We start from the raw sequence: 25,573 nt of genomic DNA on the forward strand, positions 1-25,573 counted from the left end.
TTGAGTCAATGATTCCATCCAACCGTCTCATCCACTGTTGTCCCCTTCTCCTGTCTTTAACCCTTCCCACCATCAAGGTCTTTTCCAGTGAGTCAGTTCTCTGCATCAGGTGGCCAAAGGATTGAAGTTTCAGCTTCAGCATCAGTCCTTCCAGTGAATATTCAGGAGTGATTTCCTTTAAGATGGACTTGTTGGATCTCTTTGCAGTCCAAGGGACCCTCAAGAGTCTTCTCCAACGCCACAGTTCAAAAGCATCAATTCTTCAGCGCTCAGCTTTCTTTATAGTCCAACTGTCATATCCATACATGACTACTGGAAAAACCATAGCTTTGACTAGACGAACCTTTGTTGGCAAAGTAATGTCTCTCTCTGCTTTTTAATATGCTGTCTAGGTTGGTCATAGTTTTTCTTCCAAGGAGCAAGCATCTTTTAATTTCATGGTTGCAGTCTCCATCTGCAGTGATTTTGGAGCCCCCCAAAATAAAGTTTCTCACTGTTTCTTTTGTTTCCCCATCTATTTGCCATGAAGTGATGGGACCGGATGACATGATCTTAGTTTTCTGATCAGGGCAGGGATGGCTGCTGCTATCTTTTAAAAACTTTTATTTAGTTAGTTTTATTTTTTGTTTTGTTTTGTTTTGCCTGTCCTGGGTCTTTGTTGTGCTGTGCCAGCTATTCTCTAGTTGTGGCAAATGGGGGCTGCTTTCCAGTTGCTGTGCGCAGGCTTCTCGTTGCAGTGACTTCTCTTGTGGAGCCTGGGCTCTAGGACATGCCGGCTTCAGTAGCTGTGGCTTCTGGGCTCTGGAGCACAGGCTCAATAGTTCTGGCACATGGCCTTAGTTGCTCCAGAGCATGTGAGATCTTCCCAGATCAGGGATTGAAGCAGTGTCTCCTGCATTGGCAGGCAGATTCTTTACCACTGAGCCACCAGGGAAGGCCTTTACTTTATTTTTCATTGGAAGATAATTGCTTAACAATGTTGTGGTGATTTCCACCATATAACAACATGAACCAGCCATAGGTATACATATGTCCTCTCCCTCTTGACCCTCCTTTCCACATATACACCCCTCCCAGGTCATCACAGAGCACCAGACTGAGCTCCCTGTGTTATACAGCAACTTCCCACTCTGTTTTACACTTGACAATGTATATATTTCAATGCTACTCTCTCAATTTGCCCCACCCTCTGGTGCTGCTGTCTTTACCAATGGATTTTTATAAAATGTTTTATGTTTTCCAGAAGGAACAATATTAATTTATTTTCAAAGGACAAAAATATTAACATCATGACAATACCATAGTGAATCTTAATTTTGACCTAAGCTTGGGCTTTTAAAATGCGGGGTGAAAATGCCTTTCACAGACCTGAGAGATCCCCTGGGTGAAAATGCAGTATACTCGCTTCATGATGATACTGCAGAGTGTCTTCCTGTAAAGTGTGTGCTCGAGTGCTTTAGAGTTAAAAACTGGTGCCCTTCTATGTTCATTGAGAGGTGAAATATGGGCAGAGGGACGTCTGCGGCTGAACTTTGAAATGAGGTGAAGAGTAAATGAGGTAGAGAGGCACCAGGAGGTCGTTCCAGGTGACAGAAGCTGCAGAGCACAAGATTTTAGTGCCATGAATGGTAAGATCGTGTGGCAAGGTGTCGAGGGGTCAGAGCTAAAGAAACTAATGCGGGCTGAAGGGTGAAAGTGGAAGACGAAAATGGCTTCAGTTTCAAGTCTTAATTTTCAGCTAAAGTGGATGTATGGAAATTCCCTTCTGCCTTACCATTCTCCAGCTGTGTGCATTAGTCCTGCACACGTCCCAGATATGGTCACACAGGTGTTTATGCATTGGTCCCATGTGCTCGAGAGTGATTGTTTTCTGTTCACCCTAGGATGGAGAATATTTATTTCACAGTATGACCGTTTAGGAGATTTTGAAAAACAATCTGATTCTAAGGACAATTTTTTTATTAGGAAATCAGGAAAATGTCAGAATGCAGAGGTATTTGGAAATAGAAAACAATGGATGACACAGTATATATTTACAAAAATTTACTGAATGTCTGCTAAGCCCTGAGAATGCCTTGAACGATCTGTTACACTCTCATAGAATTTAAAGTTTAGTGAAAGACAGACACCAACCATCAGGTTGGGTGGGGATTAATTACTTTCTTTACTTAATGACTCTGAGGAAGATCTGAATGCTGTTTAAGAGTGTGTAATTGGAGGATGCAGGTTAGGTGAGGAGAGGAGCATCCAGAAGATGGTTTTTCCAAGAAAGTGACATTTAAGCTGAAATTTGAAGGGTGACAGGTGCTGGTGAAGGCAGAGAGCAGTGGAATGCTGCAGGCTGGGAGGAGCAGTAGGTTCAAAGGCTCCTGCTCCTGCTCCTGCTCCTGCTCCACAGATGGGGTGATAATACTATACAGATCTTGTCTCCTGATGAAAGCTTAGATATCCAGAACCAAAGGGGACTGCAAGGAAGGAACTGGTTACAGCTCAGGTGAAAGCAAAGTGAGAAAGCAGGAAGAATTGAGGGGAATCAAGATGACTGTTGCTGCTGTTTGCTTGCTAAGTTGCATGGGAGTCCTTTACGACCCCATGGACTGTAGCCTGCCAGTCTCCTCTGTCCATAAGATTTCCTAGCAAGGATACTGGATTGGGTTGCCAGTCCCTTCTCCAGGGGATCTTTCTGTCCCAAGGATCAACCCCACGTCTTCTGCATTGGCAAGTGGGTTCTTCACCACTGAGTCACAAACAAGAAATAGGGGAACAGAGTTGGCAACAATCAAGAAAACTTCATTCGAGCGGAATTCTATTTAATATGAGTGTTTTTGGGGTAGAGTTCTTTTTTATTTTCTTTGACCATCAGCTTCTGCCCCAACACTTTTATTGAATATTTTCTAATTTTTTTTTCTAATTTTTCACAACATTGTCTTTATTTTAAAATAAGTGAGATCCATGCTTTCCAGAAATATTGAGGAAGAGCTTATGCATCTGAATTGATTCTTGCTGCTAAATGAGGTGTTGTGTCAGTTTGTTATCAGCATTGAATGAGGTATTTGTGAAACTGTCCTTTATAGAAATTAAATATTTGTAGTACTTTGATTAAAATGTACTGATTCACTTGTCTCCTTTATTAAAACACTCACGCTGTATCTCGTGTAATAACAGGACTAAATGGTCCAAAGAAAACATTCATGTTTTCATGCTGGTTCTCTCTTGAGTTCTGGGACTGAATCCTGATTTGATTGCTTAATAAAGGAAGTGATTTGGGGACATGGGAAAAACTGATTCAATGACTTCATCATTCTTCTTCTCTAAACTTTAAAGGTGTAAACAAACAGGTGTAGAGTCAGGTCTTCTCAGCAAAGTGGACTGGGAAATAGCTCTTTTGAAAGCTGCATGTGTGTTTTTTTCTTCTTTTTAAAAAATGCATTATTGTTTTAAAAATAATTATTTAAAAAAATAAAAATACTTTTAAAATAATGATACATATTAAGATAATAACCAATAATACATATTTTAAAAATAATAAATTATAATAAAATAAAAGCATTATTAATTTTTAATTTTTCTCTCTTTTGAGCTTTTTCTTTTGTATTGGAGTAGAGCCCATTAACAATGTTGTGATAGTTTCAGGTGGACACCAAAGGGACTCAGCCATACATACACAGATACCTGTGTTCTTCTCATGCTTTATTTTGTTTAATTCTGAAATGATTGTTGAATAACATGTGGCTTTCATGTTACATCTGGAAAATGTGTAGTCTTACTCCATGGGAAGGAGTAAAAGGATGGTGGGTGGAGTACCCTGGTGGTAATTACAGTTATTGGGAAAGATCAGCATATTAGTATGCAGTGGCCAGATTAATTAAAGTCAGCTGGAATAATTCAATAGAGTTGGTTTCTATAAAAGCTAAATATCTTGAAAACTCTTGAGGTTTGCTGTAAACCTTATGATGTAAAGCTTTTTGAATATGTCTTCCCTCTACTGTGAATTTTAACTCAAAAGCTGTCCTTTTAAAACCCTCCCTCATGCCCTCCCCAAAACCTTATCCACTTATCAACAAAATTAATTCTAGCATCTTCAAGAAGATCATTATTTTTAAACTAATATATTTTGTGAAGCATGCTTTTCCTGAGGTTGTTTATAAATTTTGGTTTCTTACACCTCAAATGGTGTGAGGTATCCATGGAAACTGTCCAGCCTATATTCAGTGCGCTGGGCGCCTTCCCACACAGGTCAAGACAAGCAGTCTTAGATGATAGTTCAATTTACTGTGCCTTAAACATTAGATAGCTTTAACAAGAAATTGGCTCCTAATTGACACATGCAATTTTATATTTAATTAGCAGTTTGAGCTGCTCTGTATTTTACTAACAGATGTAACATTCAAAACATGTGCTGTTTTTGATACATGTGTTGTACAAATGTACTTAAATGCAAGAACTTTGTGGCAAATAGCAGTGATGGCTCAGCTGCTTATTAGCAAAAATTTGGACAGAATTGACATTATTTTCTTTAAGATAAGTATTTAAAAATAATTGATAGAGTGAAGTTCTTTAATATAATGTATATATTTTATAGTTTTAACGGCCTTACTAAAATTTTCATACATAGTAAAATTCACCCTGCTGAAGTATACAATTCAGTGGTATTTAGCATATTCACAGATTTGCAAACAACACTCACTGTCTACTTTTAGAACATTTTCATTACCCCCAAAAGAAACCCCATACCCTTAGCAGTTTCTCTCCATTCTCCACCCCACCCCCTGTCAACCCCTAATCTGCTTTCTCTCTCAGTGGATTTCCGTCTTCTAGACTTTCATATCAATGCATCTTAAACTATGTGGTCATATGCTTTCTTTCACTTAGCATAATGTTGTCAAGGCTAATCCATGTTTACCTGTATCAGTACTTCATTCCCTTTTTATGGCCAAATAATACTCCATTGTATGTATTTTGTCTATCCACTTATCATGGAGGGACATTTGGGTTTTTCTTCTTCAGTTCAGTTCAGTTCAGTTCAGTCGCTCAGTCGTGTCCGACTCTTTGTGATCCCATGAATCGCAGCACGCCAGGCCTCCCTGTCCATCACCATCTCCCAGAGTTCACTCTGACTCACGTCCATCGAGTCCATGATGCTATCCAGCCATGTCATCCTCGGTCGTCCCCTTCTCCTCCTGCCCCCAATCACGCCCAGCATCAGAGTCTTTTCCAATGAGTCAACTCTTCCCATCAGGTGGCCAAAGTACTGAAGCTTCAGCTTTAGCCTCATTCCTTCCAAAGAAATCCCAGGGTTGATCTCCTTCAGAATGGACTGGTTGGATCTCCTTGCAGTCCAAGGGACCCCTGAAGAGTCTTCTCCAACACCACAGTTCAAACGCATCAATTCTTTGGCGCTCAGCCTTCTTCACATTCCAACTCTCACATCCATACATGACCACAGGAAAAACCATAGCCTTGACTAGACAGACCTTAGTTGGCAAAGTAATGTCTCTGCTTTTGAATATACTATCTAGGTTGGTCATAACTTTTCTTCCAAGGAGTAAGCATCTTTTAATTTCATGGCTGCAATCACCATCTGCAGTGATTTTGGAGCCCCCAAAAATAAAGTCTGACACTGTTTTCACTGTTTCCCCATCTATTTCCCATGAAGTGATGGGACCGGATGCCATGATCTTCGTTTTCTGAATGTTGAGCTTTAAGCCAACTTTTTCGCTCTCCTCTTTCACTTTCATCAAGAGGCTTTTTAGTTCCTCTTCACTTTCTGCCATAAGGGTGGTGTCATCTGCATATCTGAGGTTATTGATATTTCTCCCGGCAATCTTGATTCTAGCTTGTGCTTCCTCCAGTCCAATGTTTCTCATGATGTACTCTGCATATAAGTTAAATAAGCAGGGTGACAGTATACAGCCTTGACGTACTCCTTTTCCTATTTGGAACCAGTCTGTTGTTCCATGTCCAGTTCTAACTGTTGCTTCCTGACCTGCATACCGCTGCTGTCAACATTCAGGTACAGCTGTTTGTGTGGACATATATGTTTATTTTTCTTTCACACATAACTAGGAGTGGAATTTGGGGGTCATATGAAACTATATGTTTAATTTCTAGCAACTGAAAAACAGTTTTCCAGAGTGGTTGTACCATTTATTATGGTCAACAATGTATGAGTCCCAATTTTTCTGCATTTACAGACTTGTTATTGCCTCTATTTTTTTACTTTAGCCATCTTAGTGGAGGTAAAGTGGTATCTAAGGGTGAATATTTTAAAGGAGAGCAATTTAATATTGTCCATGCTTTATTTTAATTTAATTTTATATTATATTATATTAAATATTATATATTTATATATAAATATATTAAGTAAATAAATAATTTATTTAATATTATTTTAAATGCATCTCCCTTATTTTTCTGTTGCTCTTAGTTCATAAGTAAAGCATAACTCATCTCTGTCAATATATTCATTTTGTATACTGATCTTAATGTAGGCCCAATTCAGAGCATATGACATGAAAACATAAGATGATGGTGAGCTGAAGTATTGCATGGAACAGGTAGCAGTAAAAAATGGAAAACACTAAAGACAACTAGCTTGATTATAAGATTAAATCCCTAAATCTCTGGTATATTTTCATCTTGCTTTATATGAACTGGAAAGTAGGTGTAATAGTGAGTGATACCAGATACCACAAGGCTTTGTTGAATTCCAATGCTAAATTAAAAGATATTTTTTCTACCTTGTCAATTTTAATGTGCCATGAGTTGTATCTCTTGGGGAGAAAAGAAATGTTGCCAATTGAGGTATGGTATACCATTAATTTTAGATTGACCTGTAATTCAGGAATCCTAAAGTTTGGGTGAAAATGTGTGTGTTAGAATCATTGAAGTGTTTTTCATTTCTTCCTATTAAAATAAATAATAAATATATCCTTGTGGAAAAAAAAATCATTCCAATGTAATATGAGGGACTTCATTGGTGGTGCAGTGGCTAAGAATGAGCTCCCAGTGCAGGGGGCCTGGGTTTGATCCCTGGTTGGGGAGCTAGATTCCACATGCTGCAACTAAGACCTGGTGCAGCCAAGTTAAAAAAAAAAAATATATATATATATATATATATATGTGTGTGTGTGTGTGTGTGTGTGTGTGTGTGTGTGTGTATAAGAAATGTAGTAGGAGATGTGTTTGTGCCCTTTTTATTTTTTGAAGGCAACTCAATCATCTATGCTGCCAATACCCACAGGAGAAACAAGACTTTTAATACCTCAAAGACTTGATCAATACCTTTTATAATATAATGGGCTTCTCCAGTCTCAGAGGTAAAAAATCCTTCTGAAATGTAGGTGATGCAGGAGATGTGGGTTCAGTCCTTGGGTTGGGGAAATCCTCTGGAGGAAGGCATGGCAACCCACTCCAGTATTCTTGCCTGGAAAATCCCATGGACAGAAGTGCTTGGTGGGCTGTAGTCCATAGAGTCTCAAAGAGTTGGACATGACTGAAGTGACTGATCATGCTAATATCATGTTAATATCCATGAGTGTAAAAATTATATTTTACACACACTCATGCACACACACACAGATTAAGAAGAGAGAAAGAGTCATCAACTTAACTGTTTCCGAATTTGGGAGTATGAGATTAGCAGCCTATTGTTGTTGATCAGTCACTCAGTCATGTGCAACTCTTTGCAACCCCATGGACTGCAGCATGCCAGGCTTCCCTGTCCTTCACCAACTCCCAGAGCTTTCTCAAACTCAAATCCATTAGTTGGTGATGCCATTCAACCATCTCCTTCTCTGTCATCCCCTTCTCCTCTTACCTTCAGTCTTTCCCAGCATCAGGGTCTTTTCCAGTGAGTTGGATCTTTGCATCAGGTTGCCAAAATACTGGAGCTTCAACTTTAGCATCAGTTCTTCCAGTGAATATTCAGGATTGATTTCCTTTAGAACTGACTGGTTTGATCTCCTTGCAGTCCAGGGGACTCTCAAGAGTCTTCTCCAACACCACAGCTCAAGAGCATCAATTCTTCTGTGCTCAGCCTTCTTTATGGTCCAACTCTCACATCCATACATGACTACTGGGGAAACCATAGCTTTGACTATATGGACCTTTGTTGGCAAAGTGATGTCTCTCTATGTTTTTCAATATACTGTCTAGCAACCTATAGTTTACTTAAATTTTTCTTTTCCATGTCCTATTTAAGTTACTAATTGAAAGTAGCTGATGTACCTCAAGTCAAAATTTTGAAGATTGTGTTTTCACCATGAAAATATTTTGCTTTGTTCCTTTCCAAAGCTAACTGGACAGGTGATTCACGAGGCTGTGTGAGTGTTTATAATGCAGATCCCTTACACCCCAGCCCTGCCAAGCAGCTCAGCTTCCATAGCAGCAGAAGTACTTTGCATGTTACTAGACACCCTGGGGGCTCAGCTGGTAAATAATCTGCCTTCAATTCAGGAGACCGGGGTTCAATCCCTGGGTTGGAAAGATCCCCTGGAAAAGAGAATGGCTATATACTCCAGTATTCTTGCCTGGAAAATTCCATGGACAGAGGAGCCTGGCAGGCTGAAGTCCATGGGATGGACAGAGGAGCCTGGTGGCCTACAGACCGTGGGGTTGCAAAGAGTGGGGACACAACTGAGTGACTAACACTTCACTTCAGACATTAAGTGTTACTTTCTTAGTGGCTTGAATTTCAGTTACATTTCAGGATGTATAAGATAGTGAATTTTCTGCCATAGTATATGCCAGAGGGAATAAATGACTTTCAAAATGGTGTTCAAAAGACTGTAATAAGCTGAGTCAAAGACTGAAAAAGTATCTTCCTAAAGTAGGCATTTGACACTTTGTCTTTTAATCAGCTCAGGCATCTTTAGGTTTGTTTGAATTGAAATCTGTTTTCTTTTGGTAATAATTGTATTGGTACTTTAAAATGTTGTTGAATATTTATGGAATTCCTAGTTTCTACCCGTTCTAAATCATTGTCTCATAGTGTTTCATTGTGGAATTCTTTGAAAATTATGGTTAGCTTCTAGAACATAGTTGGGACATATAAGCAGATGCTTACTTATATTAAAATAGGCAAGATATATGGTCTCATGGACACTTAGATGCAGGAAAACCGTCAAAGTTAGACCTACATAATTTTTATTGTCATAACAGCAAAAACTAAGAAAAAATTATTTTAATTTGATAAGGGGAAAATGAGTTAGAAAAAAATTATTTTTGATTTTATCTTTTATAAATTATGGCACACCAAACATAATATTTTTAAGAGAAAATAGTATCTTTTTAAGAGACATGCTTTCATAATATTAAGAATTATGTTACTCAGTCAGATCCTTGCAATGATGTATTCAGTTCAGTTCAGTCAACTCAGTAATGTCTGACTCTTTGTGACTCCATGGACCACAGCACTTCAGGCCTCCCTGTCCATCACCAGCTCCCGGAGTTTACCCAAACTCATGTTGATTGAGTTGGTGATGCCATCCAACCATCTCATCCTCTGTCGTCCCCTTCTCCTCCTGCTCTCAATCTTTCCCAGCATCAGGGGCTTTTCAGATGAGTCGGCTCTTCGCATCAGGTGGCCAAAGTATTGGAGTTTCAGCTTCAACATCAGTCCTTCCAGTGAATAGTCAGGACTGATCCCTTTTAAGTTAGACTGGTTGCCATCTTTCTAAATTCCATATATATGTGTTAGTATACTGTATTGGTGTTTTTCTTTCTGGCTTACTTCACTCTGTATAATCGGCTCCAGTTTCATCCAGCTCATCAGAACTGATTCAAATGAATTCTTTTTAACGGATGGCAATGACGACCCTGTATGCAAGACAGGAAAAAAGACACAGTTGTGTATAACGGACTTTTGGACTCAGAGGGAGAGGGAGAGGGTGGGATGATTTGGGAGAATGGCATTCTATCATGTATACTATCATGTAAGAATTGAATCGCCAGTCTATGTCTGACGCAGGATACAGCATGCTTGGGGCTGGTGCATGGGGATGACCCACAGAGATGTTATGGGGAGGGAGGTGGGAGGGGGTTCATGTTTGGGAACACATGTAAGAATTAAAGATTTTAAAATTAAAAAAATAAATAAATAAATAAATAAGTTAGACTGGTTGGATCTCCTTGGCAGTCCAAGGGGCTCTCAAGAGTCTTCTCAAACACCATATTTCAAAAGCATCAATTCTTCGGCACTCAGCTTTCTTTATGGTCCAACTCTTACATCCATACATGACTACTGGAAAAACCATAGCCTTGACTAGATATAGCATCAAGGCTTTTCAGTAAATACGAATGTTTTTCAGTAAAATACAAAAATCCTATTTCATTAGACGTATGGTGACAAGGGAATAACTTGGACTAGACTTTTAGCATATTGGTGTATTTTCTTGCATTAGACCATATCACAATCATTGATCAACATTTTACCTTCAAATTTTTCAGACTGACTGTTAGAATTGTTCACCTTTTCTTTTCGGTAGTCTAATGTTTTGCTTCTTGAATTCCAACATAACTAACTTCTTTCTGACCTGGAAGCACAGTTAATGAGTTTGTGTATTGAAAATATTGAATATGTAAGTAACTTTAAGTATAATTCTTTTTTTTTTATTTTTATTTTTTTTAGTAGTTACTTTTTTTTTAATTTTAAAATCTTTAATTCTTAAAATATCTTCCAAAGTTGTAAGGCATGACAGATGTCAAATATTGCAGTCCTTAAAAAGGCTCCACTCAATGTGACTATTTTTTGGTAAATAGTGCCCTCTCCTTCAGAATCACTGGTTTATACATGCATTCAAAAGTTTTTATTGAGTATTTAATGTGCCAGCTTTTGCACTAGATGTTGGAGTTGATTATCAGCCAAAAGGAAAAAAAAAAAATGGCAAAAGGGAAAAAAAAGCAAGTCCTTGTCCTTGTGGTTTTTATAATCTAGTAGAAAGAGATTGAAATCATTCATAGATTGATATAAATAACTATAAAACTAAGACTGTGGTGAATGAAGCACATGGTATTATGAAGGGACTGAAAGAAAACTAGTTTGATAAGATTCCAGAGGATGACTTTGTTATGGTTGAGCTCAGACCTAAAGGTCAAGTGAAAGTGAAAGTGAAGTCGCTCAGTCGTGTCCGACTCTTTGCGACCCGTGGACTATAGCCCACCAAGCTCCTCCATCCATGGGATTCTCCAGGCAAGAATATTGGAGTGGGTTGCCATTTCCTCCTCCAGGGATCTTCCTGACCCAGGGATTGAACCCAGGTCTACCCACATTGCAAGCAGACACTTTTAATCTCTCAAGTCAGAGTCAATTAAGCAAAGCTGGGGGATGGAGAGGGAGAGGGACAAAGAAAGCATGGATGGCAAAAGGAACCATCTTTTCTAAAGCCTTGAGGAAGAAGAGACACCATGAGACACTGAAAGGCTTGTGTGGTAGGAGGAAGATATAGACTGATTCATAGAACAATAATGACAAGATTTGTAGACATTGGGTCATGTGTCCTTATGTAACCTATGCTGTGGGTTTTGGTCAGTATTCAAAAGCCACAGAATATACATGACATGCAAACTATCATGATGTTTAATAGTTATTGAATATCTTCTTTAAATATAATATTGACTTTGTATGAGATAATATGTACACCATCACTTTAAATTATAAAACACAATAATGTAATGAAGATGTGTGAATCCCCCAGCAAACTGAATAAGAGCATGCATCTACATATGTGTTCTGGCTTCATCTTCCAGAGGCAACTGGTAAACTGGTACCTCTCATTTTTAATACTGCATTTCATGTCTTCCAGGACATTTTTTTCCCTCTCAACATCATGTTTCTGAAATTCTTCAAGGCTGTTGGGTGTTGCTGTGAGGCTCTAGTTCTTTCATATTTACCACTGTTTATTCCATTCTGGGAATGTACCACAATTTACTGATCCATTTTCTTGTCAGTGGATATTTGGATTGATTGCAGCTTTTTTGTTTAATTTTTGCCTGTTTGTTTTGCTATCAGTGCTAATATAAATGGCTAGGATGTGGTACTATGTATCTTCTGGAGCACATTTCCTTAGGAATGTAACTGCCAGGTGAGAACACATTTTCTAAACTGGTTGTACCAGTTTTCATTTCCATAACTGATTCATGTCCTCTTCAGCACTCATTTTGTCAAACTTCCTAATTTTTGCCAATCTAGTGCTTGTAGAATGATGCCTTATGATAGTCTTTTTGGTGTTTCTCTTTTTAAATAAAGTATAACTGATTTAAAATGCTGTGTTAGTTTCAGGTGTACACAACAGTGATTCAGATATATATACACACATATATATTTATATATGTATTCTTTTTCAACAGACTTAATTTATATTCCCTAATTACTAATAAAGGTGAGCATTTTTTCATGCTTATCGGCCATATGTATTTTCTTCTATGAAATGCCAGTTCATTTCTTTGTCCACTTTTCACGAGATCTTTTCTCATCAATTTGTAGGCATTTTTATGTGTTCTTGTATATTCATTATAGACCTCTGTTGTTTCACAGCCCTCTGAATATCAGAGAATGAATTACAGGGGCACCAAGTACGTGTGGGGACACTAGTTAGCAAGCAGTCTTTCCTAGTGGACACTGTGTATAAATGTTTAAAATATTTTTGTTACATTTCTTATGTTAAAAACAAATACTAGGATGAAATACTGTTCTTTTTCTTTCCCTAATGGAAAATTAGACTATTGGCTTTTGGAAGAGTTCTACTTTGTACAGGCACTAGGGACACTTGAAACTTATGCATGTTAATGTATTATTTTTATTAAACCATACACACTGATCAAGTTGGCTTCAAAGTGATCTTCTACAAAACGAATGCTATTTTTCATTTGCCTTCTCCTACACATTTATAGAAAGTTGGAGCTGGATACTTAGGTCAGCAGTTAAAACTATGGGTATCTTTGTGGAGCTAGGCATTGTCATATCCTGTATATGCTATTTGTGCAAATCTTTCTCAGTTGAAGCTTATTTTTTAATGTTAAACACAATATTATAATAACTGTCTGTTTAGCACTTATTATGGGCTAAGAACATAAGCTTTCCATATACAATCTCTAATTCTTAAAATAGCCCTGCAGCATAGATATTATTATTCAGAGATGGAGAAACTGAGTCCAGGGGGAGGTAAATAAAATTCTTGAGATCATGAAGCCAGTGGCAGAACCCAGATCCTAACTAATTATGTTGGTTTTGAGAACATTATCATTTTCAGTAAGTGTATAGCTTTCCAATGCTGAGCGCTTTCTAAATTTCGTTATGTGTTAGACTGTGTTGATAGATATCTCATTTAATTTTCAAGAGCTTTCCTTAACGTTGTGGCTTTGTAGAGCTCCTCTTCATTCCATTGGCTCCATAAATCTAAGAACTTCTAAATATATTCTGAACTTATTAAAAGTTGCCTTCATACTTCTTTTGTCAAAATATTTGCACTGATTGATAAGTAATACAAGTGGTAGTTTTCTCCTTCCCTTTTAAGGCTAATTCCATTCCAGTATTTTTGGGGAAAGGGGGTGAGGATTCTCTCTCTCTTTTTCTTTGAAGGGGTTGGTTCTTCTACCATCTTGTTCCCTCAACAACTCTGCCAAGTTCTGTACCCCTCTCACTGCCCAGTGAGCCAAACCCACTTGGTTGTAGACAGGTAGAACACAGCTTGCAACTCATCAACTGCATTGACAACATAATATCCATAGAAATAGGAAGGTGAGTATAGGGCTGGAACTTACTGGTCTTTCCTCTCTCTCTTTTCTCTTTTTGTTTTGCTTTGTTTTTTGTTGTTGTTTTTCATCTGTACATCATTAGCTTCACTGAGAATATCAAATTATTTTTCAAAGTAGCTACACCAATTGCTCAACTCCCGATGTTCTTTTTGCTCACATCTTTGTAGAAAGTTGATGTTGAAAGAATTTTAAAATTTTGCCAGTCTTGTGAATGAGAAGTCTCTTACTGCAGTTTAAATTTTTATTTCTCTAATTCCTTGTGAGGTTGGTTGTTTATTTTTGTATGTTTTGGGGGGTGCTATTTGGCTTCTCTCTTATATAACTTGCCTGTTTGAGTTTTTTATTTTCTTTTGGATGGTTTATGCTTTTTTCCCAGTGTGCAGGAATTCTTTAAATATTATATATATATAGAAATTATCTTTTCTGAGTGGTTTTATTGATGTCTTTTAATAAATGGAAGCTCTTAAGTTTACTGTAGTCTTTTATAGTTTGCAGATTTTGTTTCTTGTTTAAGAAGTCCTCTCCTACCCCTTTGTCATAAATATACTTTCTCCTACATAGACCTCTGAAAGTGTTATAGTTTTTTCATTCACATTTAAATCTTGTATCCACCTGAAATTGATTTTTTGTGGATTGTGTGAGATAGAGGTTGATTTTCAATAACTTATATATTGTTCCTTACCACTTGGTACTCCGTCTTGCAAAGTTGTACCTATGTAACAATCTTTACCAAGTGATAGTGGAAATATGAGAGGAAGCACAGCACTGGAGGATCTAAAACGGATATCATTCTTCCCATTGTCCAAGAGGGAAGCTGTTCACCTGTACTTCACGTTCAGATCAAGTTCAGGTCTCCAATTATTTCCATCTCCTCTCCCATCTTGCTTTGTTCTCTTGTGTTCTCTGAGACCTCCATAGGCTGGATCTTTATTGATCTGTACTCGGGCATGTCATCCTTCAGGTATACAAAGCTTTTACAGGAGCTTTGAAATTAACCATAAGAAATTCCATTTTTCCTGGTCTTCAGTGTGAGTGCTCATGCTTGCATCGGCAGCATATTGATTCCATTTTCTCAGTAACAGGTAGTTTCTGCATTCTTTACCAGGGGACGGTGGGCTTAACTTCAGTGGTTGTATGCACTGCCATTTGAGTGTAATTTTATGAGGTAGTGATTTATGATGTGTGGGTCTAGGAGTTTTGCTTCAATAGGGAAATGGTATATAAGGCTCCTCTGCTTATCACTTGCTTATTTATTCTTCTCTCAGCTCTTTATGTTCTAGAGATGAGAGGAAGACTGCTTACCCAGAAAAGTGAACAATTATAAGCAGAAAGATCCATTTTCAGTACTGTGGGTGAAGGGTTGAATAAGTTCTCAACCCTTAGAATTTAAGCAGACCCTGTATTAAAATGGGTGAGGAGGTGTACGATGCTGTTGAGTTTCATGTCAGTCTGTGTCCTTCCTGGAAACCAAATACTGAGAGGCTTTTATTAAACCTCAAAAAAGATAAATAGTTTCCTTTACTTCTCACTAGTTATGGGGCACAAACCCATCCTCTAAAACAGTGTTCGCAATCTTGTTTTTTCTAGAGGTAGTTGATAGTTGATAAACCCAGAACGATGACTTGTCACTCTTACCTCCAGTATCATCATTAAACGTCTAAATATCATCCTTTACTGTGTAAATGTTCAGATTTCACAAATGGAATCAAATGGTCTGGTGACAGTTATTTATTTTGAAAAACAGTGCCATATGTTTCAGCTGTACCATATTTGAAAATTATTTTAGCATATGCTGCCGAATTGCTCTTCGCTGCCCCTTTCCTAGTGTCTGACACATGGTAGAAATATAATATGTCTTAACAAGGAGTGAAAAAAAAGGGAAGAAAGGAGATGGAAGTAGACTGTCATTCTAGTGTATGAATTGGTTTTAAAATTTTAAAAAAACTTTCTACATTCTTTTATTTTTCATAACCTCCTTTACTAGATTTATTGAAACATCAGTATGTTTTCAAGGTTATCATGATTGTGTCATCGTGTTGATAAAGAGTATCTGTGAATGTATATAATAACTATTCCTGTTGAAGTTTGTATTTCTTATCTTAAGAAGTGGGGCGGGGGGAATTATCAGGAGAAAGAACTGGCTTACATTCCTTGGAGTCAGTGACCCAGAAATTTAAACCATCAGACAACTAGATTATAGGAGTTTGGCCACATTTTCCCAATGGAGTTCCTTGAAGATGTAGTTGATTATAATGCCACATTTAATGTAATTCCACTAGGAGACAGCTGTTGCAATAATTTATTTGAAATTAGAAATATGCCTTTTAACCTCTTGGAATTCAAATGAGGAAAACTATCTAATCAGAGAGACTATCATTAAACAGAAAGGTTAGGAGAGCACCGGTTAGACTAATACCAAGTTTAATGTTAAAATAAAACTACGCAGAGGGTACAGAAACATACAATCACTTTCTTGTAGATCTTATCCAAGCTGATTAGCAGCTAATTGTTAGTCCTGGAGGAGAAACCGTAAATTAAGCATCTTTAGTTTGCAATTTTCATTGCATTTTAAATTTCTACTTGAGGACTTAGTTTTCTAGGATTCTGGTTGTGGGACGTATTTTGATGGTATGTTAAGGATACTGCACACAGTAGAAAAATGTTACTTTAGTGTCTGATTTTTCCAAGGAAATGGGAACAAATGTGGATTTGGTCCCTCAAATATCACATCCTTGAACCCTTCACTCCGAATGCTGCCAACTCCTAATGAGACTGTCCTGGGCTTCCTTGAAAGTCAAAGAAAATCTTTAGTCCTTTTTTAAGACTAATAACATACTTGGTATCATGTCTATCTGTGAAAGGCAGTCATTTCTAAGCTTCTTAATTTTTGATCCATTAGAGTTGATGCAACAGGAAGTGGCCGGGCAAAACCCATCTTCTCAGATTTTCACAAACTTGTGGCTTCTCTTTTTATGGAGATGTTTTGTTGCAATTTCAGGTGGTTGTTAGTTATGTTGGCTACATTATCTTTAGCACATCTGGGATGTGTTCACATGAAGGCATTGGCTAAAAACTGTGTCTTGTGGCCTGGAATTGACTCTGATATTGAAAAGACAGGGAAGGACATTCCTTGCTACTTGGCCTAAGCCAATAAAGACACCTTCCATGGCGAGCGCAGTCAGGAATTCATTTTGGAAGCTGAAGAGCAAGTACAGAAGTTGAGCTTCTCCGTTTTAGGATGCTTTTCAAAATATGTTTTTAGTTCTTTCCCAAATTTCTGCTGTGGCAATTATAGCTCTGAGACTATTATTTATAATCCTGGCACCATAATTTCTGACCTTGGTTCTACAGTTACTTTGAGTTAAAGGAATTTGTGGAAATGACTTGCCTCCAAGCTGTCAACACTGTAAGGCCACCAAGAATGCCCCAAGACAAGTTGAGGCAAAATACTTGCCTCCCATCCTTTAAGTCAGAACTCAGTACTGGACAACAAATGTCTGTTGTCTGCTAAACTTGTGATGTAGCGATATCTGAGGTTTTCCAGTCTTAAATGAGGGTAGTTAAGACAAACAGAATCCTATTCCATCTCTGCCTATTCTTCATTCCTGTTTAGCCCCACGCGTGGGTGCTAAATCACTTCAGTCATGTCTGACTCTCTGCGACCTTACGGACTTTAGCTTGTGAGGTTCCTCTGTCCATGTGATTCTCCAGGCAGAATAATGGAGCGGGTTGCTGTGCCCTCTTTCAGGGGATCATCCCCACTCAGGGGTCGAATCCATGTCTGTTTCATCTACCTGTATTGGCAGGTGGGTTCTTTATCACAAGCATCACCGGGAAAGCCCTGTTTAGCTCCAAGGTTTGCTTTTTTTTTTTGAAAACTGTGGAATTGGAACCAGAATAGAATTTTTTCCACTTAGTTGAAGTTGGAACGTCCATTTTAAAGGCAAAGTATGTGCAGATTAGCTCACAAGTATGTAATTTCAAGGACTGACTAATAGTGGATGAATGAGGATTTTCACTTAGTTTGCCATTTTTTATTTTTGCCATTTTCTTAGTATGTGGGACGGTTTGGTATACAGTGAGAAACTATGTACAAAATCACCATGTCAGTTGTAAACTGTTCTGTGATCTGGTATTAATACTAGCAACAGCATCAATTATACACAACTTACAGAGTACTTACTATGTTCTAGAAATTGTTCTAAGTACTTTACATATTTTCCACATCACAGAAGCCCCCTGAAGGGTGTTATGATCATTTCATTTGACAGTTGTAGGACTGAGTGCTGGATAGTATAGTGAAGTAACTTGCTTAAAACATACCGTTAGTATGTGGCATAGAGGGGACTGAAGCATGGACAGTGTGGCTCCAGAGTTGAAAGCAGAATATAGGGAGCCCTTGTCCCCTTTCTGTGGCATTTTGAATTCGTAGTTAGAAAACAGATGCTTCTAACTTGGCTGGAATTAGATAACAAAAATGTGGCTTATTTGATTTTGATGTTTATGAATCTGGTAAGCACCTGCAATTTCATTTTATCTGCCTGAAAATAATTTAGAAATAATGACAGATAGGGTGCATATTCTAATCTGCCATGAAACTCTTCTGCTCTCTGATTGGTTTTGAATAGCTTTCTTCTTTAGCAACATAAAGGGCATTTTTTAAAACAGAGGGTAAAATGTAGCTTTCTCAGTTCAGTTCAGTTAAGTCACTCAGTCGTGTCTGACTCTTGCAACCACATGAACCGCAGCACGCCAGGCCTCCCTGTCGTTCACTAACTCCCAGAGTTTACCCAAACTCAAGTCCATTGAGTTGGTGATGGTCTCTAACCATCTCATCCTCTGTCATCCCCTTCTCCTCCATTCACTCTTTCCCAACAGAAGGGTCTTTTCAAATGAGTCAGCTCTTCTCATCAGTTGGCCAAAATAATGGAGTTTCAGCTTCAACATCAGTCCTTCCAATGAATACCCAGGACCCATTTTCCTTAAGATGGACTGGTTGGATCTCCTTGCAGTCTAAGGAACTCTCAAGAGTCTTCTCCAACACCACAGTTCAAAAGCATCAGTTCTTTGGCGTTCAGCTTTCTTCACAGTCCAAGTCTCACATTATACATGACCACTGGAAAAACCATAGCCTTGACTAGATGGACCTTTGTTAACAAAGTAATATCTCTGCTTTTTAATATGCTGTCTAGGTTGGTCATAACTTTCCTTCCAAGCAGTAAGCATCTTTTAATTTCATGGCTGCAGTCACCATCTGCAGTGATTTTGGAGCCCCCCAAAATAGTCAGCCACTGTTTCCACTGTTTCCCCATCTATTTGCCATGAAGTGATGGGACCGGATGCCATGATCTTCGTTTTCTGAATGTTGAGCTTTAAGCCAACTTTTTCACTCTCCTCTTTCATTTTCATCAGAGGCTTTTGAGTTCCTCTTCACTTTCTGCCATAAGGGTGGTGTCATCTGCATATCTGAGGTTATAGATATTTCTCCTGGCCATCTTGATTCCAGCTTGTGATTCCTCCAGCCCAGCACTTCTCATGATGTACTCTGCGTATGCGTTAAATAAGCAGGGTGACAGTATACAGCCTTGCTGTATTCCTTTCCCTATTTGGAACCAGTCTGTTGTTCCATGTCCAGTTCTTACTGTTGCTTCCTGACCTGCATACAGGTTTCCCAAGAGGCAGATCAGGTGGTCTGGTATTCCCATCTCTTTCAGAATTTTCTGTGATCCACATAGTCAAAGGCTTTGGTGTAGTCAATAAAGCAGAAATAGATGTTTTTCTGGAACTCTCTTGCTTTTTCCATGATCCAGCGGATGTTGGCAATTTGATATCTGGTTCCTCTGCCTTTTCTAAAACCAGCTTGAACATCTGGAATTTCACAGTTCACTTATTGCTGAAGCCTGGCTTGTAGTATTTTGAGCATTACTTTACTAGCATGTGAGATGAGTACAATTGTGTGTTAGTTTGAGCATTCTTTGGCATTGCCTATCTTTGGGATTGGAATGAAAACTGACCTTTTCCAGTCCTGGGGCCACTGCTGAGTTTTCCAAATTTGCTGACATATTGAGTGAAGCACTTTCACAGTATCATCTGTTAGGATTTGAAATAGCTCAACTGGAATTCCATCACCTCCACTAGCTTTGTTCGTAGTGATGCTTCCTAAGGCCCGCTTGGCTTCACTTCCAGGATGTCTGGCTCTAGGTGAGTAATCAGACCATCGTGATCACTCTAGTTACCCTTTAAGAAACTACTGTTTCTCTATCTCTTGGTTGAGTTCTTGGAGTAATGGGGTTTAAAGGCTCTTACAGAGAATAAAATGGGAGCTCATTCACGTAGACCTGGGGCTTCATTCACAACAAGTTCTCTTCCAGGAGGTGACTGTGACTTGTGCCGTATCATGAATAACAGTCCGAGGGCTTCCCTGGCAATCAGTGGTTAAGACTCTGCACTTCATCTGCTGGGGAGCACCTTTGATCCCTGGTCGGGGAACTAAGATCCTGCCTGCCACAGCCAAAAAAATTAATTAATTAATTAATACCCATACCTTCATTGGAGAAGGAAATGGCAACCCACTCCAGTGTTCTTGCCTGGAGAATCCCAGGGACAGGGGAGCCTGGTGGGCTGCCATCTATGAGATCGCACAGAGTCGGACATGACTGAAGTGACTTAGCAGCAGCAGCATACCTTAAAAAAAGAAAAACAGTCCTGTGTTTTCACATTTATCAATTTTATTTATTTCAGCTAGGCCAACTATACGTTACAGGGTTTGAGTAAGAAGCAATCCATTCATGTGTAGAGGTGAGAATGATGATTAGTAGGACAGACTGAGCTGCCCTTTAAAGAAATTAATTCAGTTAATGTGTCCTCACATCTTTCTCCCCAGGTCACAACTTGAACCTTATAATTTATGGGTCTAAAAAGGTCTTTTGTAGCGTCTCCTTCTGCTGTAATGAGATACATGATAAAAAGTCCATTTGACTCCAAAGAAGTGTACTATTTTGTTTTTCCTACCCTTTTGGAAGCATCATTCTTTGGCCAGATGAAGTTATTTCAGCTCAAAAGGGTTTCTTTTCAAAGTAAAAAGAGAACTTTTAGTTTCTTGTGTCTTTTATAAGTGTCCCACTTCGGTTTGACAGGGGAGAGTCGAGTTCTCTTCACTGGTAGAATAAACTCTTCCTTAGTCACTTTCTCTTCTAAGACTAGTCATCATCTTTACTCATAGCACCCCTATATGAAAAAATCTTAGACGAAGAAAGCATGAAATAGGGAGGAATAATAGATGTGTTCTAGAAATCTTAAGTGTCAGTAAATAAAAGTCCCTGTAAGGCTCTGAGTGTCTGTTGGAATTCTTGGCACTGTGACGTTTAGGACATTTGTTCCGCACTGACTGCATGAGACAGTTTTGCTGGGATGATCCTCTGGGTTACCAGGGGAGGTTTGCCATGTGAAACCACTTCTGAGCCATTCCCTCTTACGCACTTCCGTAGGTCTTAGTATGGACCTCTCTTATGGAACTGATCTTATTGTAAAGTCTTTTGAGAGGAGGGTTATATATTTTTTAAATTATTTGTATTTTTTCATTTATTTCAATTGGAGGATTATTACTTTACAGTATTTTGATGGTTTTTGCCATACATCAATATGAATTGGCTGTAGGTATACATGTGTCCCTCCATCCTGAATCCCCCTCCCACCGCCCTCCCCACTCTATCTCTCAGGGTTGTCACAGAGAAAGCACCGACTTTGGGTGCCCTGCATCATACATCAAACTGTCACTAGTTATCTATTTTACATATGGTAATACATATGTTTCAATCTTATTCTCTCAAATCATCCCACACTCTCCTTCTCCCACTGAGTCTAAAAGTCTGTTCTTTACACCTATGTCTGAGAGGAGGGTTATCTCTTATAAAGTTAAGATAGTGCCTAAAATACAGTTGATTCGTAATGAATATTTGTAGAATGAAGAGGGAAGATAGGATATGTCCATGCCTGTGTGATAAGTCACTTCAGTTGTGTCCGACTCTTTACGATTCCATGGACTGTAGCCCGCCAGGCTCCTCTGTCTGTGGGGTTCTCCAGGCAAGAATACTGGAGTGGGTTGCCATGTCCTCCTCCAAGGATATGTCCATAAGTAAGACAAAAGAGGAGCTTTCAAACTGAGAATATGATATGAACAAAGAGAAAGACTAGAAAACTGTGATTGAGTAGTCATCACATCGTTCAGTTGGGTTTTACAGTATAATGTGTGAAGACACTATTGGAACCAACAGTTGAAAAAGTAGAATGGGTAGGTTTTCACAAATCATTTTCAAGTTGGGGGGATATTGGAGCCTAAAAGACCAGAATGATGTGATCGCCTTGAAACCAGTTGAATTTCTTCCACTTAAGAGAGAAACACATTGAAGAGAGAAGAATTAATACATTGTGAAAAGCTGAGTTTAGTTGCCAGTAGAACCTCCAGATGTAGATAAGGAGATGTGAATGGAAAGAGAAGGAGAGGTTCCGGAGAACCAGGTCAAGGATAGAGGAGACACATTTGACCGTGAGACCTGCCCAAGGGATTGTACAAGCAAGGGCTGGAAGAAGTTGCTCATGGGGAGTGGGGAGCCAAGAGTTGGAGAACTGAGGACAAAGCCTGAAGGGCTGGAGAAACAGGGACACCTAAAGCATGGGAGAGAGAAGGTGCAGTGGAATCACGTGTCACAGCAGGAAAGGGGGGCATGCAAAGGGGGTGTGCGGCATATGGCCTGGGGCGATGGCCACATTTTGCCATCAGGAGCTGAGTTCAGGTCTTTGTCTGTCACCTGTTAGCTGCATGATCTGCAGCCAGTGCATAAGCTTTTAGACCACAATGTCCTTACCGTTGCAGTTGTGGTGTTAATGTAAATAGTTTAAATCTACAGTCCTTACATAATACTTTAAAAAGTACTCTTGTCTATTCAAATCATAGCCACTAAGATAAAAGATTTGGAGTTATCTACATTTCTTCTGTTCATGCAAGCAACTATATTGCAAAATATACTATTTTAAAAATCTCTTGTAATCTATATGAAATTGAAGACAAAAAAATTTTGGTATATGATAGAAGTTTATTGATGATAAGTGATAAAAATGATTTTTGCAATAAATTATGTGGGAACAATTGATGTCAATGTGGAAAAAATTAAGATCTTAACCTTTCACCTGGCACAAAATTCAATTCAAATTGGAGTATAGATCTAAATGTGAAAGGCAAAATTTTCAACTTTAGAAAGAGTATATTTGAAGATGTCTTTCTGAACCAAAGTTGGAAAGCATTTCTAACAAAAATGCAAAAACACAAGACTAGTGGAAAACACTGATAAACGTGGCTACATTAAAATTAAACAGCTCTTTTCCTTAAAGAAAAGTGGTGGAAGAGGAGTAATAAACAAGGAGACTTTGCAACATATATAACTGACAGAGGACTAGAAATTAGTATATAAAAGGAACTCCTTTTTGTCAATAGCGAAAGAAATAATCTAATTGAAAAAAATCAGGTAAACAAAGTCTTTCTAAAAGAGGAAGTCCAAACAACCAACTAGTATATGACTCTCTGTCAACCTTTATTAGCAATCAACAGTAGAAAACAGGAATTTTTGAATTGTGTGTTTGATAGACTATCTTTTGCCCACTGTCTTCTGAATAAAGCTCTTGGAATTTAAATATAATTCATTCTGTCTTATCAAGCTTAATTTTTTGAGCACCTTCTGTATACCTAGGACTTTTCTAGCTCTTTTTACTGGGCCTATCTAAGTGAAGGCTTTTCCTTTCCAATTCTTAGTTTATTTATTAATCTGTGTTTTCTTTAGATGCCATGAATATTCTTACCGACACTGGGACCCTCAGCTTTTGAAGCAATTTTAAATTTATAGAGTTTGTGACTGTATTGTTCTATTGAAAATACTGTACATTTATTCTTTATCTCTGGAAAAGGCAACATTTTTGTTATTTTCATGGGAAATATTGGCAGATTTTTGCCTTAGAAAATATTATACAATGTTAGTTTTTCCATGTTCAACATCACTGATAAAATGCATTTTAAGTGGCATTTTAATGTATTGATAACTTTCTCTTTTACTAGAAAAAGGAACAATAAAATTTTTCTTATCCTTTTTATTATTAGGGTAATACATTAAGAAAAATCCTCCTGAATCGATACTTTAAAGGTGATTATGGAGTCTCTATAAATGGACACCTCTCTGGAACCTACTGCAAAACTGCACAAGGAGGAGGCAAGATATCATTTTTCCCTTTATTTTCAAATTCTAATGACATCTCTGCGTGCCAGTGTTATTCTAGTGTTTTACTTAAAAATAGCACAAATATGAAAAGATTCATTTAAAACGCACCATCATCACCCATAGCAAAAAGAAAATCCTGCCATTTGTGTCATCTAGGATGGATCTCAAGGGCATTATGCTAAGTGAAATAATCAGTTATATATGTAATTTAAAAATTCAAAACTCAGAGAAACAGAGATCAGATTTGCGGTTGCCACATGCAGAGAGTGGGGAGTAGAGAAATTAAGTGAAAGTGGTCAAAAGGAACAAACTTTCAGTTAAATAAAGAAATTTTGGGACTGTAATATACAACATGAAGGAATGATGCTGAAGCTGAAGCTCCAGTACTTTGGCCACCTCATGCGAAGAGTTGACTCATTAAAAGACTCTGATGCTGGGAGGGATTGGGGGCAGAAGGAGAAGGGGACGACCGAGGATGAGATGGCTGGATGGCATCACTGACTCGATGGACGTGAGTCTGAGTGAACTCCGGGAGATGGTGATGGACAGGGAGGCCTGGCGTGCTGCGATTCATGGGTCGCAAAGAGTCGGACATGACTGAGCGACTGAACTGAACTGAACTGAATATACATGATGACCGTTGGTAACAATACTGTATTGCATATTTGAAAGTTGCTAAGAAAACAGGTCCTAAAAGTTCTCATCACAAGGAATACAAATTAACTTTATGAGATGATGAATTTAATCTTATTATAGTCATCATTTTGCAGTATATACATATATCAAATTATTAATGTTGTACACCTTAAACTTATACAATGTTATATATCAATTATATCTCAATAAAACTGGAAAAATAAGTATAAAGCACGTTAAAAACCTTTGTATGATTTTGGGTTCATGAAACAAATTTGAGCTTTAGAATTAATTTTGCCTTTTAACAAAGGTGTACTTATTTATTTTTCCTAATCACAGGAAGCTTTTCTGGGCAAGATTCAGATAAGATGGGGATATCCATGTCAGATATTCAGTGTCTCCTGGATAAAGAAGGTGCATCTGAACTTGTCATTGATGTTATAGTGAATACCAAAAATGACAGAATTTTTTCAGAAGGCATCTTACTTGGCATTGCCTTGCTGGAAGGAGGAAACACACAAACTCAGGTACCTGCTTACCGTCATTGTCGTTGGTTACATTTGGTTATTTTGTATTTCTTACTTCTTTGTCTTGGAAACCCAAGTAATGATTTTTCTCTGTTTCTCATGACTATCTCAAAAAGAAAAAAAACCCACAACAACTTTGTATCACATTATCCTTATAAATTTTTTGATTTGCTGTAGTAACTACATTGTTGTTGTTTACTCACAAAGTCATGTTAGACTCTTCTGCAACTGTGGACTGTAGCCTGCCAGCCTCCTCTGTCCATGGGATTTGTCAGGCAAGAATACTGGCATGAGTTGCCTTTTTCTTCTCCAGGGGATCTTCCTGATCGAGAGATTGAACCCAAGTCTCTTGCATTGGAGACTGAACCCAAGTCTCTTGCATTGGCAGAC

General features: G+C 38.3%; 1 protein-coding gene across 3 annotated transcripts in view; it reads left to right on the forward strand.

Annotated features, from left to right (window-relative positions):
• ITPR2 (inositol 1,4,5-trisphosphate receptor type 2) overlaps nucleotides 1-25,573 on the forward strand; it is a 598,268-nt gene that overhangs the window by 367,647 nt on the left and 205,048 nt on the right. For all 3 annotated transcript variants that reach the window (XM_068970194.1, XM_068970196.1, XM_068970195.1), the window contains exons 38-39: nucleotides 23,903-24,011; nucleotides 24,996-25,183. In XM_068970194.1, coding sequence (XP_068826295.1) covers nucleotides 23,903-24,011; nucleotides 24,996-25,183 — 297 coding nt within the window. The remainder of the gene's footprint in view (nucleotides 1-23,902; nucleotides 24,012-24,995; nucleotides 25,184-25,573) is intronic.

The sequence above is a fragment of the Capricornis sumatraensis genome, chromosome 4 (assembly GCF_032405125.1).
Source record: "Capricornis sumatraensis isolate serow.1 chromosome 4, serow.2, whole genome shotgun sequence".
NCBI classification, from domain to species: domain Eukaryota; kingdom Metazoa; phylum Chordata; class Mammalia; order Artiodactyla; family Bovidae; genus Capricornis; species Capricornis sumatraensis.